Source organism: Mastacembelus armatus, chromosome 17 (genome assembly GCF_900324485.2).
Source record: "Mastacembelus armatus chromosome 17, fMasArm1.2, whole genome shotgun sequence".
NCBI lineage: Eukaryota > Metazoa > Chordata > Actinopteri > Synbranchiformes > Mastacembelidae > Mastacembelus > Mastacembelus armatus.
This window is the reverse complement of record NC_046649.1, coordinates 13,466,960-13,487,455: the sequence shown is the minus strand read 5'-3', so window position 1 is coordinate 13,487,455 and position 20,496 is coordinate 13,466,960. Positions and strand designations below refer to the sequence as shown.

The following is a 20,496-nucleotide window of genomic DNA, read 5'->3' as shown; positions in this document are numbered from 1 at the left end:
GGTTTAATTAGAAGAACAGCATGAGAGAGAAAAAGACAAGGAGACAGGTTTGATCGAGAGAATGAAGAGAAAGAAAGAGTAAAGACTGGCAAACTTAAGGTTACTGTGGGCCCACCATTTCTGTAAATTGAAAACTCCCCTGCTGCATCTTCCTTCTCTGATCTGTCCGTCACTCACACCAGTGTTCATCAAGACGAGGGGATGGCAAGAACAAAAGATAAACTCTGTTCACTTCGGCACATGGAGTTAGACTGGCAGCCTGATAGATAAGGAGGAAAAGAAGAGGTGGACAAAGCATGGAAAGGCGAATGGAGGAGACAAGAAACACATGCACAAGCACAAATGGAGATTAAGAAAGACCTCAGGTTGATGTGGGAGTCAGAGGAAACAGACAGAGGAGGAGGAGGGAAATCAGAAAAGAGAGGGAGAGGTTGTCCAAGACGATACTCACACATCAACACAGACTTCAGTGCAATCTGCAATATGTTGCTTTTATCTCAAAGTGCACTACTCAGCCTCTCGCTCTTAAAATCCCTTTGTTCCCCGTTTTTCCTCTGTTGTTCGGTCCTTCTCTCCCAGTTCCCCAGTCACCCAGTATGTATCAGCCTATCAGCGTCTGTGAGAGAAGACACCTCACATCTTTCAGGAGGTTATCAAGGCGGTACATGCTGTTAATTACTGAGCTGTCATTGATCGTTTCACACACAAGGATTTCAACAAGAAGAGAATGTAGATAGTTAGCATTGTGGATTTTCTTTGTACGTGCAAAGTTTTATGATGTCTAGGTTCAATTTAAAGTCAGATGCTGGCATTGAGCCTTCTGAGGTCCTCAGGAAAGGTTCAAAATTCAAGCTGTACAGAAAAACCAGCCATTTGACTACAGAAAGAAGAAAGGGGGAAAAGGGAGAACATAACAGACAGAGCCAGTAGTCAGACATAAAGAATCAAATAGAGAGACACACATGTAGTAGTTATCTTGATCCCATATTTGCAATGGAGACGTCAAGAGTGCACAGCACACAGGGTGCAGCCCTTCATTTGTTTCAGCAACCCTGCCTCCAAGTGACTAGCTGACAGTGTGCCCCAGAGTCATGATGTAACTGCGGGAAACTGATATTCCAAATAGAAGGTCATCTCTTTTGCACCATGAACTAGAATGAGGTTACAGCATGTCAATGCTTCTTCTGCCATGTTGGAAGATCAGATATTCACTTAAAAATAGATGATGTAAGTGGTGGAAATTGAGGTGAGTCTGCTTGTGATGTGGTTAAAATAACAACAAAGTTACTATTATGAAGTGTTGTTAAAAGCTGTGCAGGAACCAAGAATATACTTGAATGGTGTGATGTAATTTGTGGTAAAACTTGGGTGGGCTTGCTGATCAAGGCTTTGAACACTTTTGAGTCTGTGATACACTGTGACTAAATGTGACACTGTTCTTCTCTGTCATGTCCTGTGGGGATTTAGAACTACTGTAGATATTTTACTCTTGGAAACAGGACATGTACAAGTATGACTCACTGTTTATCTAATATTTAATACATATTTTATATAATATTTTATTTTTGTGACACTCACCAACTAATTATATTTAGTTTCTAGCTGTCATCTTTTATTGGGAATCATTTTTCTAATTGGTCATTAGATTTTACAGAGAAAAAGCTAGAGATATTTATATTATTATATTTTATAGGCAAGCAGGGTGGCTTTGTGGTTAGCACTGTTGCCTCACTGCAAAAATACTCCTGGTTCGAAACCCAGCAGGGACCTTTCTGTGTGGAGTTTGCATGTTCTCCCTGTGCTTGTGTGGGTTTTCTCCAGGTACTCTGGTTTCCTCCCACAGTCCAAAAACATGTATGTCAGGTTGATTGGTGACTCTAAATTGCCCACAGGAGTGAGTGTGAGTGTGTGAGGTTGTTTGTCTCTATGTGACCCTGTGATGGACTGGTGACCTGTCCAGGGTGGACCCCTGCCTTTCACCCAAAGAGAGCTGGGATAGGCTCCAGCAGATCCCTGTGACCCTGAATAGGAATAAGCTGGTATAGATGATGGATGGATGAATATTTTATAGGTGTATTCTATATCCAGTGTTTTCTTTCCCCTCACTATTCTCATTCATTTTTCTCACTATTTAAAAAAAGAAAAAGTTAAACTCCATTAATTCTACTGAGTGTTCCCTGTGTAGCAAAAGACTAATGCAGCTTATTCATCTGTGCATTAGCATTTGACTCACAAATGCTAAAAATACATTTTGTAATAATGTTGCAGGCACAAAAAAGGTGGAACTAAGCTGTGAGGTCACACGTACCAGAGTTGTCTTGTGATGTTAGTCTTCAGAGAAAATCATTTAACCCCATTTTAATGACTCGATAATGGGCTTTGAAAGATGAGTGTGGAGGATTTTGTGAATACTTCATAACCCATCACCAACAGGCTAATGTAAGTGGAACAGAGCGCCGAACTCTGGCACCAGCGAGAGCAGCACACGCTGCAGCGCTTTACAGAACTTCAGTGGACTCTGGAGGGGCAAAGAAAACTCATTTCTACAGACCTGTGGCTGTGCAGCATTTTACATAAAATGCTGGCTCTGTTCGGTGCTAAAGCTAAGATACTGTAGACAAAGATGCTGTCCACTGCAGCTCTCTGTTTGTATTGTCTCTCTACTGTACTAAAAATCCCTAAAACATCTAAAGGAATAGTGATAGAGGGCTGGAGTAATGCATTGTCTAGCATATGGTCTCCTGATGGGATTTCTCACAATAAGAAAGATGTATTAATGTTAGCCTTATCCTTTGAATCTTGATTAAGACTGGGAGCACTACACTTTTGGCAGAAAAATCTAATTAAAGACGTCCTTTTAAGAAGACCCTCAGCAGTACTGGCGTAATATTTATCTAGTTTCTAACATCTCAGCACCTTAGGTTTTGTTGGGAGGCTGAGTAATTGCTCTTTTGCTCTGTCTACTGTTGTCTGTAGGTAGGTTATGGGTCAATTTTGTTCTGATCTTAAAGTTTTTAATTATGCTTTTAAAGACCAACTTGAACTCCCTGCAGTCTTTTTGGTTGTTCTGTTGCCTGGTAATTTTACTGATTGTGAGTCAGAGACAGTTTGTCTTCATTAACTATTAGATAATCACAAACATCCAGGGCACCAGACTTTGGGCCCACAATAAACTGCTCAGTCTATTGTGTAAACATTCTTTGAGAGAATATCTGTGCCCTACATATTCTTAACTTAAAAGATATAATAAAACAATTATAGAGCGACTTTAAAAACAAGAATAAAAAGTAGCAGTGATAAATTATTATTGTCGCTAACATCTTTTAAAAGGACACAGTTTGGAACTGTCATGCAATTGTTACATAGTGCATGCATGTGCAGAGTAAGAGAAGTGTGTATGTGCTATTAAACTGATTAGCATGCCTTAAATTGAATGAGACAGAGTTGTTCCAGAAATTTGAAAAAATCGTAACAGATTTAGCATTTATAGGTTGTAGCCTTTGTATAGTGAGGACACTTTCAGCAGATCAGCAGTGAGAGCTGCATTTACAGTGATAAATCACTTAGTCGACTTCCTGTTGTTTTTTTTTTTTTTTTTTTTACATGTACACCATTTCTGGAAAGCCTGATAACCACCAGGTCAAAGGAAATATACTGTTTATGCCCATATGCACCAGGCTGCTCTGTATACTGTAAATAAGTACAGTAGCTCACTCAGTTTATAGAATAAAGTTACATTTTCTTCAGCAATACTCATCACTGCAGCACCAGGCGTTCAGGCACCCAAGCCCCTATAAGTACCAATAAAAAGATTAAACAGTAATAATCCTGTGCAGGTGTGCATCATAGTCATTTTTGGGGTATCGACACACACCTCAGATATGTTGAAAGAGTGCTGAAAACAGAAAGTGCTATGCATGTTTCTCTAGCATCACCTAAAGGACCCACATCCCTTGTTTTTGCAGCCAGATGAAGTGATTGTAAAAGTTGTGTTTTTCTCTCTTTCTGGCAGCCATGGATGCACCCCTGAACCTGACGGCCAGTGAAGTGAATCACCGCAGCGCTCTCATCTCCTGGCAACCACCGATTGCAGAAATTGACAACTACATGCTCACCTACAAGTCGACCGATGGCAGCCGCAAAGTATGCACACAGCACTGTCTCATACACATGCACGCTTCAGAAGCACATACACATGCTGTTGAGATACTTTATACTGTATTTTGTATGTGTTCACATCTTATCTGCAGCCACAATGAGTTTCTATATGTAGTGCTTCTGGAAATCCTGTTGAATATTCATGTTAACCTGTCAGGCAGATACGCTGTGTTTCTGTTCAGCCACAAACCTGAAAATAGAAACCAAATTCTGCAGATATTGTAGGACATATTGAAACTCCCTCCTGGATTTCCACAAAGTAGAACATGTTCCCAATTTAATCAACTAATTAAACTGGAGTTAAACAGTGATTAATGCATCATCACAATTTTATGACAAGCACTTCAAAACTCAGATTTTATCTTTCAATCATGTAATCCCTTGATGTGGAGTATGCAAGTGTTCAGGGACAGACACACACACACACTCACAGGCTCACACACACACACAAGGGAACTACACAGTGAAATTGCCTGTCCAATAGAGATATTACTTTAATGTGCCTCAGTAGAGACATTGTTTATTTTGATTAAACTATTTGATGTGGCTGAGTAATGCGTAAAAGCACATTAATAAGAGCTGTGTGGGACACAACACGCCTGTTAACCAATCGACTGGAACCATTTCCCATGATGCTCTGCAAAAGACTGCTTTTTATGGGCAATTACGTGTCTTACGCACACAGAATACAGACTGTCCCCTTCGATGTCCACTGTAGTGGCATTATCGTGTAAAGGAACAGTTGAAACACACACATATACACACTGATCTATATTGAAGCAGCGATGCATAATTTACCACAGGTCTCTGTCTGTCACACACACATTGACCTTGTAAGTGAGGCACTGCTGTGTGGTTGACCATCGGATGTCACTCATGCACAAAGAATGACGCAGCCTTTCCAGAAGCTTGTAATTCTTTACAAAGCAAACTGGCTTATTTTAAAAGTGGTCTTCTGATCCCATGTTTTCCTCCTTTTTCCTAGATAGTGGTATTTACCCAAATGTATTACAGATTTTACGTACGATTAAAACTAAATCAAGCTTTTATATGCTATTACCAGGCCTACATAAATTTGCATGTTGAGTCAAACTGGAATTAGTTTGTATAATGTTTTTCCTCTTACATAATACAGCATACATATCTGCATAATACATACAAACAAACCAAACAAATCACTACCCATGAGAGAAAAATTAATATTTAATACTATTTGGTTTCATAATGGGACCCCCTCTTTGCCTTAAACAGACAGATTTAATGTAAATTCACTGTGGACAATGTGCTTTCATAGTCATTCAAATCATTCCTTTTAAACCATATTTGCATGAAGCAGTAATGACACCATTCTCACTGACACTGACTAACAGCCGCACTGCGACCTCGTACAAAACAAAAGAGCCACAGACTCAACCAACACACAGTAGCTTCCATTCTGAAGTCTCCTTATCAATCATACAAACACAAGCACACATCCTGTCCGGCAGTGTGGCTTGTGTAGCGAGCAAATAAACAAACATTCACAATGGAAAAGAACAACCCAGCCTGACTTTGCATGACAGGAGGCTAATAAGCTTTTCAACTACAATACATTAAATAGCTTAAAAACTTGCAAATATCTCTTTGAGTACTCCTTGTCTAGTAAACTAGTACTAGTGTCCAGAGCACTTTTCTTAAGAATACTTTGGCTCTTATTTCTCTGTCCTGGCTCAGCAGGCAGGCTCTGCAAAGGAACATTTTTGATATTTCTTCAAACATGTTTTTTTTTTTTTTTCATCTGCTAAAAACTAAACTTCAAAATGCTTGTTTGTAGATTCATTATTGCCAATTGTAGTGTAATTCTTCTTGTACAATATATTAATGTGACACCGATGAGCCGAACAGAATTTGTCATTCTTTTTTTAAACATGGCAAGCTCAGAAGATTTGAACCAATTTTGTTTTTCTCTTCTCATCACATTTTCTCATGCTCTCTTAGATTTTATTCGAATCGCCCTTCAGCACAGTCAGCTGCCTCAGCAACAAGTACCACATTTTGAATTCATATTGTACAACAACAAATGAGTCATACCACTCGTGCTCAGACCAAGAACGATCACCACAGCCAGAGATTAAAGTGCTCCATTGGAGTTTTTCCTGGGCTTGTCTCTGCTTGAAGTCTGGCTCGGCTGAAAATATGCATCACTAGTACCTCAGTTGTAATATAGCCACAGAGCTGCTCAACCAAATTCTCCTTTTCCTGACATAATACACACCAAGTAGATTGTGAGATGAATTTCTTTTCTGATTAACATCCATGTAGTAGTATGTTAAATGCATCACTGTTGATCGTGCACTACTTGAGTGATAAATAAAGATTTAGCCAGTCACACACATACACACACAAACACACACACACAAAAAAAAAAAAAAATCCACCACATATCCGACCGCTCAACCACACATGCATAATCGATAGTGAGTGTACGAAGGTATGCATTATCCTTGATAAGACAGGACCTTTTCACTTCCAATAAAAATCTTATCTTGACCCTGAAAACTCAGTGGGTAAATGTCATATCCTCAGAGATAGAGAGACACCATTTACAGCTGCTTCTCTATTCATACATGGACACATTGCCTGAAAATGTAATTTAGTTTTATTTTACACCCCCTCCACAAATCTGTCTATTTTATTTTTACTTCGTATTTAATATGTCATTTTGTTTTATTTTACACCCCCCCCCCACACACACACAAAACTGTCTGAGTATTTTATTTTTCCTTCATATTTAATATCTTTCCAAGCCTGTAACACACAAGCATAGATAGACACACAAACATGCATGTTTACCAATCAAGTTCAAGTTTTCTGTTCAGCAACTAAGCTCTCTGCCAACAGTTTGTCTCATCTAAAAAAATTCATGTCACAGAAAATACAGGGGTCCAAACATCTTGGCTCCTGAAGACGGGCTTAATACAACAGGACTTGTGAAATACAAAGGGATGTAACTGCACTGTACCATTGTGACTTTTTTCACCAAAAATAGAAATGTTTATTTCCTGACTGCTTAGCGGCTTCACAGCTTGGCTGTCCGATAAGACACTTTTATCTTGTCTCTCTGTGTAATTGTCCCCCTCTCCCTCCCAGTCCTCATCCATCCACCCTTCTCTTTTCTTACTTCTCAGTTCCTCTTTTTTATTTATTTATTCATTTATTTGGTTATTTTCCATGACTCAGTCAGTCAGTGACAACGCAGTCAGACAGATCTGTTCTGAGGTCAGCAGAAGTGTAACTGTTACTCAAACAATATTTTAACATGACCTAAGGTCCTTTTTCTATTCTGTCTAAATAAACCTCATGTATTTTTTCACTTGGCAGTTTGAGAATTGTCTTACTTTAAAAAACCAGCAAGTTGGCAAGTGATTCTTGAACAAAAAGTGTGTTATGGTTTCTCTGTTGCCATAGGTCTTTTTTAAACCTCACAAGCACAATTCAGTGTGTTATTAGTGACTTAAGGGGATTCATATATATTTTATTTTTATAGTGAATGCACATTATTTCCTTTCGAGAAGGCAATTTCTCCTTTTTTTAACACTCGTTTGTTCCTATGTGTGCACTAGGAACTGATCCTGGATGCAGAGGACACATGGATTCGACTGGAGGGACTTGCTGAGATCACAGAGTACACAGTTAAGCTCCAGGCAGGGAGAGGACTTGACACCAGTGCTGTAGTGTCCACTACCTTCACCACAGGTACACGACACCCGTAGTTTTTAAAGTTTTTTGTGTCCTAGGCACATCAAGGGACAAGCTAAAATCTCAAGGCACATCTGTATTCATAGCCTAAAATATGTTTTCACTCTTTATCACTCTGTAAACATTTTTTTACTTACATACTTACATTTACTTACTAACATCAAGTAAAATCTGACAAATGACTATATGAAACGTTCAACTAAATAATCCAAGAATTAATTTGAATCTTCAAATCAGCAACACGCCCGTTTAAACCAGTCACAACATTTAAAGCTTAATGGAACTGAGAAGTGAGAGAGATTACATCAAAAATTAGATGTGGTTGTCACAAAATCCCACAGCACACCTGGACCATTTGGAACACACTGCAGTCCACACGCACACACATATTTATTTGTGTTTTCTGATTTAAGCCTGGAAAGTGAATCTAATTGGGAGCATTCTCTGGACATCAAAGATCCGTATCACCTTTTACACCACATTTCACATTATAGTCATGATTTTTTTTTTTTTTTTTTTTTTTTTTTTTTTTAAAGGTGCAAAATAATGGGTCACTAAAGTCAGGCACAATTTTCATCTCCCTTCCCTGTAGCATAGTGAGAAAGACTTCCCATTAGGCTGCACCTGCAGGATGGTTGTCTACAATCCTGCAGCTGAACAGTTTGCTCTAATCTCCAGTGTTCTCAGTGTGTAATTGGATGCCAGAAATGTCAGTTTAATGGAGGTTAGGGAGCATCATGAAATTGCAAATCACCTGGATTTTACAGTATGTGGACATGCCAAAAGAATCAATCAATCAATATTCTTCATATTAACCAAGTCCTGAACTATACCCAACTAAAAGTGCAGAATTTTCCATCCAAAGACAACTAACAGTGAAGCTGCAGGCCTTAAAATGACAATTAGCTCAAAGATTCAACACTTTGTAGAGCTGATGGGTTGTTTATTATTCACTGTGAGTTTGTCAGTATGAGTAACTCCTTTCACATTACACACACGTCATTTGATCCACTCTTAATATAAAAATGGTAATTAGTGATTTTCTTTTTTTAAAGTCATTTTATTTCGAGTTCTACACTTGCATTCTGCACGAATATCAACAAAATGAATGAATTTTAATCAAGAGGAGAAAAATAAAAAACAAGCAAACCCTGACTTGGCACCACTTCTCCTCTGCTGCTCTCCAGGGAGTCGCCTGTTTGCAACACCTCAGAATTGTGCCCAACACCTGCTGAATGGAGAGACGCTCAGCGGCGTCTACACAATTTACATCAACAGGGACCCCAGCCAGGGTGTGCAGGTGTACTGTGACATGACCACTGATGAAGGAGGCTGGATTGTAAGTCACTATGAAAAAAACACCTGCTTTTACCAGCACTTTTGTCATATGTGCCACTACAGTCCCAAATGCCAGTTGGGTAAAAACGGGAGAGGAAAAGTAGGGGTGAAAATTAGATTTGCATTTTATTGTCAAACTACTACTTTGTACAGCTTGTCCTCATGATAACAGCACTGAGATATGTCAGCTGTTTTAGTCTGGTTTATTTTTTTCTGATCTTGTTTATTATATCATATTGGTTTCCAGGTGTTCCAGCGTCGTCAGAATGGCCTCACAGACTTTTCGAGAAAGTGGAATGACTATCTTGTCGGCTTTGGAAACCTGGAGGATGAGTTCTGGCTTGGTAACATTATTCTTATGGGATCATGAATATGGAAAAAAAAAATTGTAGAGTATAATTTCTAAAGCAAGCATTTACCACAAATTCAATTTTGTTGTGCCAGTTTCTATCAGCACCATGTTCAGTTTTTAATGACAGGCATGACTCAGATTATCAGAGTGGACACCAAACACAACATAATGGTTCTCATCAGTTGCCTGGAGATTTGACATTTTACATTTGACAGATGCTTATTTTGGTTTCTTTCTCTGTTAGTTGATCAGATTAATATCACCGTCTAATCTTTTTGTTCAACATGAAGCTAGAGTCAGCAGCTATGTAGCTTATCACAGAGTTTAGTAAGAACCAGGTAGCCTGGTTCTGCCTGAAGAGCCTGGACAGACACAGTGTAAAAACAGAAGTGAAAAAATAATTTCTCATTTTTTACACTTCAGTATTTGAGATTAAACAAATGAGAAACGTCATGTGAATGAGTGCCTAATTTAGAGGTGCTGATTGGTGGATTTTGTCATCTTTAGACAGAGCCTGGCTAGCAATGTCCCTGTGTTGACTCTTCATTTTAAGCTGAGCTAAACAGCTGCTGGCTCCAGCTTTATATTTAATGTACAGACATGATAGTAGTACTAATCTCGTAAAAGCGAAAGAGCATATTTACCAAGATGTACCTTCCCTTAAACAGCTTTTCTGCCAGGGATTAGATAAAAATCTCTCTCTTCAAATCAGGGGATTAAACCGGGAAGTAGTTGCTTTACATTCAAATAATTTTTGTTGAAAAGCCTAAAATGATACTGATAAGCCTATAGAAAAGCTTAGATAATTCATAGCTAGGGTGCTGCTTTATTTCAACTTCCTGTCACCATTCCTCTATATATTCCAGTAGCATTTTATAGGTCACACTGCAATATGGCGTGTTGACCTCACCCATTTTATTCAATCTATGTTCCAGTTTTCTGAAAGGCTGTATTGCCCTCTTTACCTACATGCGGTCTCCGTGACTGAAATGGATTTAATAGGTACAATCAATAGAGGGTCATAGCTTTCACTTGGTTTCAATTGATACATCTATTTTATGGAAAGGAAAGATGTTTCCAATATCATGTGCAGGCAGTATAGCCTCTCACGCATTGTTTTTCACATTGTATGAGGCTGGAGAGCGGTGCTGCTACTCTTTTATTTTTGCTTATCTCATCTTTCATCATCTGACTTCGCAGAGTCTAGCAAATTCATTACCAGGGATTCTCTGAAAGTTCATCTCTCCCTCAAATGACTTAGTAATTGTTTTTAACGTCACTCTGATTCAAAAATAAAACAACAAAGCATCCTTAGTGTTTTGATAGACTGCTGAATATTTTTTTTTTCCTCTCTCCTTCTCCAAATCCCATTATGAAACAATAATTATATTCATTAGAAAATGTGCAAATGAGTCACATTTAGTCATGGGCCAGTTTTTGTGTTATTGTTTTGGTGCAGATGATTAAAGGAAAATATTACATGAATATTTCATCAAGTGAATGAGAACCTTGAGAAGAATGTTTTGTTTTTTTTTAAACTTTTTGATTATAGAAATTAAATAACACTGGGCGCATCCTTGCATTGCATTGTCACCACATTATTGCAGAGGGAAGGCTGTTACTTTGCAGCTGACACATATTGGACCATAACACAAGAAAGCTGTGGCACACTCTAGTCCTTTAGAGACTAAGCACATTGTAATAGGTGAAAAAGAGATTTTTAGATTCAGTCCATTATGAACTCAAGCTGACAACATAATGAAGCCTGCAACATTTGTTTAGGCTGTGTCAATGTTGTTTCATAGGTTATTTTTATAGTTATAGCTTGTGGTGTTGAGTTGAAATTGAATAATATTGTCAGCTGTTCCTGTTACTTCTGTACACCACCACAGGGAAGCTTTTAAAGGTAGCTGATTAGATAACAGTTTATCACAACAGGAAATGTGGATTGCTGCTTTCTGGTATGAATTAGTAATTTAATACAAAATTTTGTATTTCACAAACTGAAACACAAATATTGGTCAGGTATTTTTATCAGACTCTATAAACATAATACGGGAGAGAACATTACAAATCATTAAATACAGTGGACTACGAATAAAGTGAGAGGAATGTTCTAGTTGTTTCTGACAGAGGCATTCGAGGACATCACGTAAAAACATCCAGGCATCCAAAAAAACATCCAATTTTTAATAGGGATGTCTGCACAATATAATCTAAAGACACAAGAGCATATCTAGTTCAGTGAGTAAAAGATTTCATCTTACCCATTTTCACAACAGCTGAACCAACATTATTCTGCCTCTCTCACCAATTCTAAGTGTATACCAGTCCAGGGCACCTCCATCTCCAGGGTCTTGATTTACTTTTTTGGTACTTTCTATGATGCACTTTCCCCCCAGCCCTCCCTTTCTCTCCTGTACTGGACTCTGTCCTCTTAGTACATAAAAGCAGCTTAGTGTAACCTCAGGGTGTGGAGCATCAAGAACTGCTTTTTGCTCCTATGAAAGCCTCGTACTCTGATTCCAGACTGCAGATAACATGTCAGCACAGAACATAGTTGCTTGCTTTTAAGTTTCAAAATGTCAAGTCTACTGTATGAAACTGATCATTTAGTCTGTCGATCAATGCAGTTGTGATGAGGGAACAATCTGCCTTTTTCATATAGTAGGTAAAGCACAGGTGTTACTTTTAAGATTAACAATGGCTCTCTTTTATTCAAATGTTCCAGTAAGCCGTTCAAGTATGACAGTGAGCCTGCACGAACAATACCGTGATCCTGGAGAAGTTAAAATGAATTTGGCCTTCATTCATTTTATTTGCACCTTTGCTTTTCCTACAGCACTGTGACATGTTAAAATGTCTTTGGTGAAAAGGCCTCTTGGTGTAATTAAATGCCCCTTCTGATGAGAACAAGACAGAGGATTTCACACATGTTCTTGGTGGTGTTAGAAGGTCAGTGGTGTAGTGACGACCTGCAGGCTAAAAAAAGTTTGTGCCACACAGAGCTAATATGGTACCTTCTTCCATTTTTAACAATCTGCCTCTCTTTATTTCACCAAAGGTCAGCACTGTCACAAAGTTTTTTAACTAAGGCAGCACACTTTAACTTTCTAATCTAAAATCTTGATTAATTAGAGTAGCTGTTTTTTGTTATGCAGAGCACACCTGGTTATAGGAACTCTTTAGCTCAAACTTGAAGAGCGCGCCTTATAGTTCGGTTAGATTGTCAGACCACATTTCTACCAATAAGAAACTGGATCTCAGCACCCACACCCAAAATTCTGATCTGTCCATATGAATCACACCTAGAGAAAAAAATGCAATATGACGAACTGCAAACAAAAACGTCAAATTTGACCAAAGCAGAAAAGTAAAGTTAGAGCAAAACATCCTAATCATAAAAGCCCAAGAATAGCAAGAATAATTCAGTGATCTTTAATTACTTTGCTCCAAATTTCTGTTTTAAATACCACTGACACAATCAACACATGTTTGTCCAGTATATTTTTTACAGTAATGAATTTTGTGTCCTCACATATTAAAACTCTAGACACTTAGAAATAGTTGCTTCTAAAATTCACAGTTCCAAATGCCCCTATACTTCAGATGCTTCAGAGTAAATGGTTTTGTTGATGTGAGAATAGCTACACCTAATTTACAGCTTGTTAGGTCATGTGTTCATCATTATACTTCCTAAGAAGTGTCCTTAAAATGTACAGTGTGCAATTTCAAACCACTTGACCTTCACTCTTCTTTTTACAGATTAGGTCACTGTCTTAACCCTGGAGAACCATTATAGCGAGCATTTAGCTAATCACTGCCTCTACACGCAGGGCAGCAATATAGTGGACACTATGGAACCATAAACACTGGAATTAAATTCACTCAAACTGAAAAGAAGAGGCACTTAACTGGCCAGCAGTAAAGAATATGGAAATTAAGCTTTCATTATTATCTGCTACAGTTTGAGAATAGGCATTTTATTGCTGCTTTAGGGTAGTCTATTCTCTCTAGTCACTGACCTCAGCCAGTTTCATGTTGAACAGTGTCAGGTTGATGATGTAATAACAGAGCAGTGTGATATGTGATCAGTTTCTTTTTTGATCACCTCCACTTATTTCAGTATAGGTTTGTGAGAAAGGCTGGTAATAAAATGTGACTGGATGGTAATATTGGTAGTCTAATAGGACAGGAGTGGGCTAGTGTGTCAAAATACATTTTTAATCACTGTTTTTTGGAATAGAGCAGCCTTATCCCATAAAACTGTTGGAAGAAAATCAGTAAAAAAAATTATAGGTGCTAGAGTAATTGCTGATAATAGAGGGATATACAATGAACAAAATTTTATTACGACTGTTGCTCTTCCACTTTCACCCTAAGTGCCTTTAGGTTGTAACATAGATTTTATCTGCTTTCCTTTGACATATTACAGCAGATTTAGTTTCCCTGCTATCCCAGATTTCTACTTCCTAGTCCTTATCGGAGAAAGCTTGAGGATTATTATTTTTCTTCAATTTTTTTCCAGGGTTCAGGTAAAGTGCATGTTTTTTTGTTTTTTTTGTTTTTTTTTTCGAGCAGCGAAGGAGGTCCTTCTTCCAAACGGTCGCTTGCTGTAATCTGATAGTGAAGGCACTTCCACTCTTCAGTCGGTGTGTGGGGCCTTATCGCGTATCAGAGTTCAAACAAACTTCGTATCTGCTGCCTTGAAGATAAAGAGCAAAACCACATATCTCAGAAAGTTGTGACATGTGGCATTTGCAGGGGCGGCTGCTGGTGACAGTGTCCACTTCCCTTGGCTATGTCAATCATCCGCATCCACACAACCAACTGACAAAGACACCTGACATAGTGCTTATCAGGATTTAAACCTCCAAAAGAGTACACATAATGGAATGTCACTACAGTAGGTCACAAAAAGCAACAATCTTTAAATAGATTGTGTAAATGTTTTACTTGGCCACTGTAGACCTTCTGGAGTCAAAGGGCTCTGGCACTATTATTCACACTAAGTAGTGATCTAAGTTTTTATTGCATTCCTATATTAAGGTTCCCTCTGACTTTCTGTGAAATGCATTTCTTCCCTGAATGCTAGCTTGCAGTCTTCTTCATACCTGCGTTTTGTTGGGGCATTACTGCCACCTGTTGATAGGTGAATAGTGTAAAATCACATGTATGAATGTGTACGACTTCATCTATATGTTTATGGGACTTTGTGGTGGCCATAGTGCAGAAGTTCACAGATGGTGCTGCAATTTACCAGCTCATCAGGTTGACCTGTACATCAGTAGTTGGGAAAAAAAAATTGCTTCCATTTCTGTATGCATTTAACTCTGCACCTGGATTATCTACAACCAGATATTTTTTTGGTTATTAAATGGCTGAAAGCTAGTCTAATTGAAAGATAAAACTGATTATCAAACCGCAGGTGTAACTGTCAACGTTTAGTCTGTCTCTCTGGAATCCACATACAGTGGGTACGGAAAGTATTCAGACCCCTTTAAATTTTTCCCTCTTTGTGTCATTGCAGCCATTTGCCAAAATCCAAAAAGTTCATTTTATTTCTCATTAATGTACACTCAGCACCCCATCTTGACAGAAAAAAACAGAAATGTAGAAATTTTTGCAAATTTATTAAAAAAGAAAAACTGAAATATCACATGGTCATAAGTATTCAGACCCTTTGCAGTGACACTCATATTTAACTCACATGCTGTCCATTTCTTCTGATCCTCCTTGAGATGGTTCTGCTCCTTCATTGGAGTCCAGCTGTGTTTAATTAAACTGATTGGACTTGATTAGGAAAGGCACACACCTGTCTATATAAGACCTTACAGCTCACAGTGCATGTCAGAGCAAATGAGAATCATGAGGTCGAAGGAACTGCCCAAGGAGCTCAGAGACAGAATTGTGGCAAGGCACAGATCTGGCCAAGGTTACAAAAGAATTTCTGCAGCACTCAAGGTTCCTAAGAGCACAGTGGCCTCCATAATCCTCAAATGGAAAAAGTTTGGGACGACCAGAACTCTTCCTAGACCTGGCCGTCCAGCCAAACTGAGCAATCGTGGGAGAGGAGCCTTGGTGAGAGAGGTAAAGAAGAACCCAAAGATCACTGTGGCTGAGCTCCAGAGATGCAGTAGGAAGATGGGAGAAAGTTCCACAAAGTCAACTATCACTGCAGCCCTCCACCAGTCGGGGCTTTTTGGCAGAGTGGCCTGACGGAAGCCTCTCCTCAGTGCAAGACACATGAAAGCCCGCATAGAGTTTGCCAAAAACCACATGAAGGACTCCCAGACTATGAGAAATAAGATTCTCTGGTCTGATGAGACCAAGACTGAACTTTTTGGCGTTAATTCTAAGTGGTATGTGTGGAGAAAACCAGGCACTGCTCATCACCTGCCCAATACAATCCCTACAGTGAAACATGGTGGTGGGAGCATCATGTTGTGGGAGTGTTTTTCAGCTGCAGGGACAGGACGACTGGTTGCAATTGAAGGAAAGATGAATGTGGCCAAGTACAGCGATATCCTGGAAGAAAACCTCTTCCAGAGTGCTCAGGACCTCAGACTAGGCTGAAGGTTCACCTTTCAACAGGACAATGACCCTAAGCACACAGCTAAAATAACAAAGGAGTGGCTTCGGAACAACTCTGTGACCGTTCTTGACTGGCCCAGCCAGAGCCCTGACCTAAACCCAATTGAGCATCTCTGGAGAGACCTGAAAATGGCTGTCCACCAACGTTCACCATCCAACCTGACAGAACTGGAGAGGATCTGCAAGGAAGAATGGCAGAGGATCCCCAAATCCAGGTGTGAAAAACTTGTTGCGTCATTCCCAAGAAGACTCATGGCTGTACTAGCTCAAAAGGGTGCTTCTACTCAATACTGAGCACAGGGTCTGAATACTTATGACCATGTGATATTTCAGTTTTTCTTTTTTAATAAATTTGCAAAAATTTCTACATTTCTGTTTTTTTCTGTCAAGATGGGGTGCTGAGTGTACATTAATGAGAAATAAAATGAACTTTTTGGATTTTGGCAAATGGCTGCAATGACACAAAGAGGGAAAAATTTAAAGGGGTCTGAATACTTTCCGTACCCACTGTACATATGATGCAGCACCTACAATATGATAAAGCATAATGTGTGTTATGTCTCTGCAGGCCTCGACAACATCCACAGAATTGCTACTCAGGGTCGGTATGAGCTGAGGATTGACATGAAGGATGGACAGGAGTCAGTCTATGCCAGTTATGACAAATTCTCCATTGGGGATGCAAGAAAGCTATACACTCTCAGGATAGGAGAGTACAATGGCACCGCTGGTATGTGATTCAATACACATTCAATACATTTACGATGGAAAGGTTATTTAATATACTTCACACTTTTTGCTTTTTTTGACTCTGTGATTGAAAGCTTTTTAATAAACTAACCTACATTATAAAAAAAAAAACACGAGAACACTGAAAGGGAATTGTGTTGTATTCACTACAACCTCTACCATAAGCAAAGTAGCATTCCTTTAAGTGATAGTGGTCTCCCATCCCCCCTGAGCCATCTGCTATTTTTTCCTACTACTACTTTCCCCTCCATGTTGTCTGGTAGCTGATTTCTGCAACCAGCCTCCACAACACTCCTCCACATTTCCACTCTCACCCTCGCTCTCCATGTATCTCTCACTCTGTCATCATGACCATATGCCAGAAATACCTGTCATTCCCTCATATTTGTAATTATAATTCTCTCTCCCTAAATAAATTCAGAGAGCATGCAGCAGGACTTTTTTCTTCTCTGCCTCTCATGTCTCTCTATCTAATGTACCTCCCGCCTGCCTGGTCATTTGCGTCCACTCATTACACCGTTATTCACTTCAGCCATATGCTAATGTTGTCTGGCATACGCTGATGTTTAAAGATCTCCCTCCCTCTGATCCCAGGTGACTCTCTGAGCTACCACCAGGGTCGGCCCTTCTCTACGAAAGACAGAGACAATGACATCGCTGTCACCAACTGTGCCTTGTCTTACAAAGGTGCCTGGTGGTACAAGAACTGCCACCGGGCCAACCTCAACGGAAAATACGGCGAATCCAAACACAGTCAGGTCAGTAATTAAATAAATACACCAACTATACATCATATTCACTCTAATCAAAGTAATCAGTTATTAATCCAAAACATTTCTGGCAGCATAAGATAAAGGGCTGGTTAATTCACATTACACCCTGCCTAGCACCCAAAAGGAGCAGTACATGTTGTGTGTAAAGTGATCTGTGCTATGTTAATACAGATTTTGTTTAGAACTATGGAGCACTAAAGCACAATATCAACTGAAATTATAAGGGCCTTAAGGTGAATCACTTTAATTACCTGAATATGTCCTATCCCTATGGTTCCCTGTGTTAAAATATAGTTCTTCATTATGTGTTTTGTGCTTACATGTTGCAAAAGCGTTGTTTAATCAAACAACCACAGAGGAAATCTAAGGCTAAGTAATATTTCAGCACAGAACAAAGCCTGCAAAGAGTATTCAGAGAGCAGCGCTAAGCACCTAATTTTAATTATTATTTGTCTGTTGCCATTTGAACCAACACTTTAATGCAAAGTCATCATCTGAAAATGGTGGCATTGTAGCTTTTACAACACTTCTGTAAACTGTTAAGACACAAAATTCTCAGGCTAATAATTTGTAAATTAGTTTACTTTAAATTTCTGCAGATATAAATGTTCATACCTATTATATTGGTCTGATGGATGGCTAGTAATAAAGGGTCAGAATTTGAAGGATCATAACTGTTATGCCATTTGTAATTAAACATGGATGGATGATGCATCTTTGTACTTATTGGTAAACCCTACTTGTATCTAGGGATTGGTATTGTTAAGATTTTTAACGACACAGCAACTCCTACTGATGGTCTTTGTGTTTTGATCAAAGTCTGCCCTGCTCTGAGCAGTCTAAAACTAAAAGTATACATTTCTGAACGGCAGATCAGGTAATGTTTCAAACATTTCAGACTGAATTTATGATCACATCCGTAACAGTCCGCTGGGTATTGGTTACTTTTATTCATTAACCCATATTCATATAATTTAGTCCGTGTGTGGAGTTCAGGCTGCTAACATATATAGCTGAGGCAATGACATAATGTTTACTAGATCACTTTGTGTTTCCATCTCTGCATGCAAAAGACGTGCTGCACTTGTGGCAATGAGCATTGTCAGCATCAGCTTTAGTGAAGTGTAACCACACTTTTGATCGTTTGATTTTCTCAACCAGTGTTGCCAATAAGAGCAGCGTGAGTGTGCGCACGTGTGTGTGCATGTAATATCAGCCTCCGCCAGCCACACGCAGTCTCAAACCTCAGTCCTTATGGCCAGGGAACAGTAAAAATGTCTTGACTTAGTGTGAACTTTCATGTAGCAATAATAAATAGAAAATCGATTTTATCAAGCTTTTGAAACATGAAACAAGCATGCATGCGTTTGACTGAAAAATAAACACTGCTGTCCCATTCTCACGTTAAAACAGATATATTTTTTGTTCAGGTGGGAATGAGTGTTGAAGGTTGATCCAGTCTTTTTTGAAAACTGCGATGTAGCTTTTTCTCAGCTCGGTCCTAAAATGGCTCAAAAAGCCAGTGAGGTGTTGTGTGAAGCTGTGATTAGGCTGAACTACAAAGGCTTTGGCGCATCACTGCTTCTCTCACTGTGCTTTGTACCTTTTTCTTTGCCTTTTGATGACATGAAATGAGACCAGGTGAGAGCAGAAATGGACTGGCATAAAGAGACACAGAGAAATTGCCTTTTAGTGTAAAACTGCAAAGATGATGGCTTTTAATGGTGCTGGGGATTAGCAGGGCTAAAGTAATACTATAAAAAAAGTCAGGATTTTTGCCCTCCTGCTTTTCCTGTTTCATTTATTGAAATTAAAATGCACACATTGAAAATGTATTTATTTGCCTTATGTAAACAGCCCTGATGATTCGAGCAGCTCCTGATGATTCGAGCAGCTTCTGAAACTGTGCTTATTCTCTGACAGGGTATCAACTGGTACCACTGGAAAGGCCATGAGTTCTCTGTTCCCTTCGTGGAGATGAAGATGAGGCCGTTCAACTTCCGTAGCATCAGCAGCAAGAGGAGGCGGTCTGCCCCTGTCTAAACAAACCACCTCCGCCCCACTCAGAGTCATGATAATTGGAGTTCGTGCAACGTTTAGTGGTGAGTTTCTATCTGTGTGCCTCACTGAGAGTACAGGCATGTTGTATTATCAACAGTGCCAAGACTCTTTTAGTGAAACTGCAAAGAAGAAGGTGGTTATGACACAGCTACTAATATTTTATTAATTTTCCTTTGTGAAATAATACAGCAGTATTAATATACTACCAACATAAAGAAGCTGTTATAACCACGGAAATGACCATATAAACGCACCATGATAGCAGAAAAGATACGACGTCTGAACTCTGTTTATCTTCACTCTTGCTAAGCTGTCTTTTCCTGCTGTACTTCTACCCTCATGATAGAAGACATTGTATGTAATTTATTCAATACTTTGAATGACAATGGTTTTATTTGCTGTAAAAAAAAAAAAAAAAAGAAAGAAAGGAAAGGCAAACCAAGAAGCTTTGTTTTTTCTTTGTCTGTGATTTGCCTTTCCCTGAGGTGCAAGGAAATGTGCTCAGAAATGCCCTTAAGAGCTCAAGAGCTAGTGTTATTTTAACCATTACAAAATAATAACACTTTTAACAAAAATTACTGTACATGCCCTTAAAACCCTTAACTGTAAGATATATATATTTTTATAATGATATTGTGACAAAAGTCCATTGATTTAACATGATTTGATGCCTTGGTTTTTTTTTTTTTTTAAGCCCATATTAAGTTAGGACGATGACCAATACTAGACATA

At 38.9% G+C, this 20,496-nt stretch overlaps 1 protein-coding gene across 1 annotated transcript in view; it reads left to right on the top strand.

Annotated features, from left to right (window-relative positions):
* The window catches only part of tnr (tenascin R (restrictin, janusin)), a 62,275-nt gene extending 42,514 nt beyond the window's left edge, over nt 1-19,761 (top strand). Inside the window, exons 22-28 of the mRNA XM_026313399.2 lie at nt 4,013-4,143; nt 7,761-7,893; nt 9,084-9,235; nt 9,482-9,578; nt 16,749-16,910; nt 17,525-17,688; nt 19,627-19,761. Coding sequence (XP_026169184.1) covers nt 4,013-4,143; nt 7,761-7,893; nt 9,084-9,235; nt 9,482-9,578; nt 16,749-16,910; nt 17,525-17,688; nt 19,627-19,746 — 959 coding nt within the window. The 3' untranslated portion in view covers nt 19,747-19,761. The remainder of the gene's footprint in view (nt 1-4,012; nt 4,144-7,760; nt 7,894-9,083; nt 9,236-9,481; nt 9,579-16,748; nt 16,911-17,524; nt 17,689-19,626) is intronic.
* The last annotated feature ends 735 nt before the right edge of the window (nt 19,762-20,496 follow it).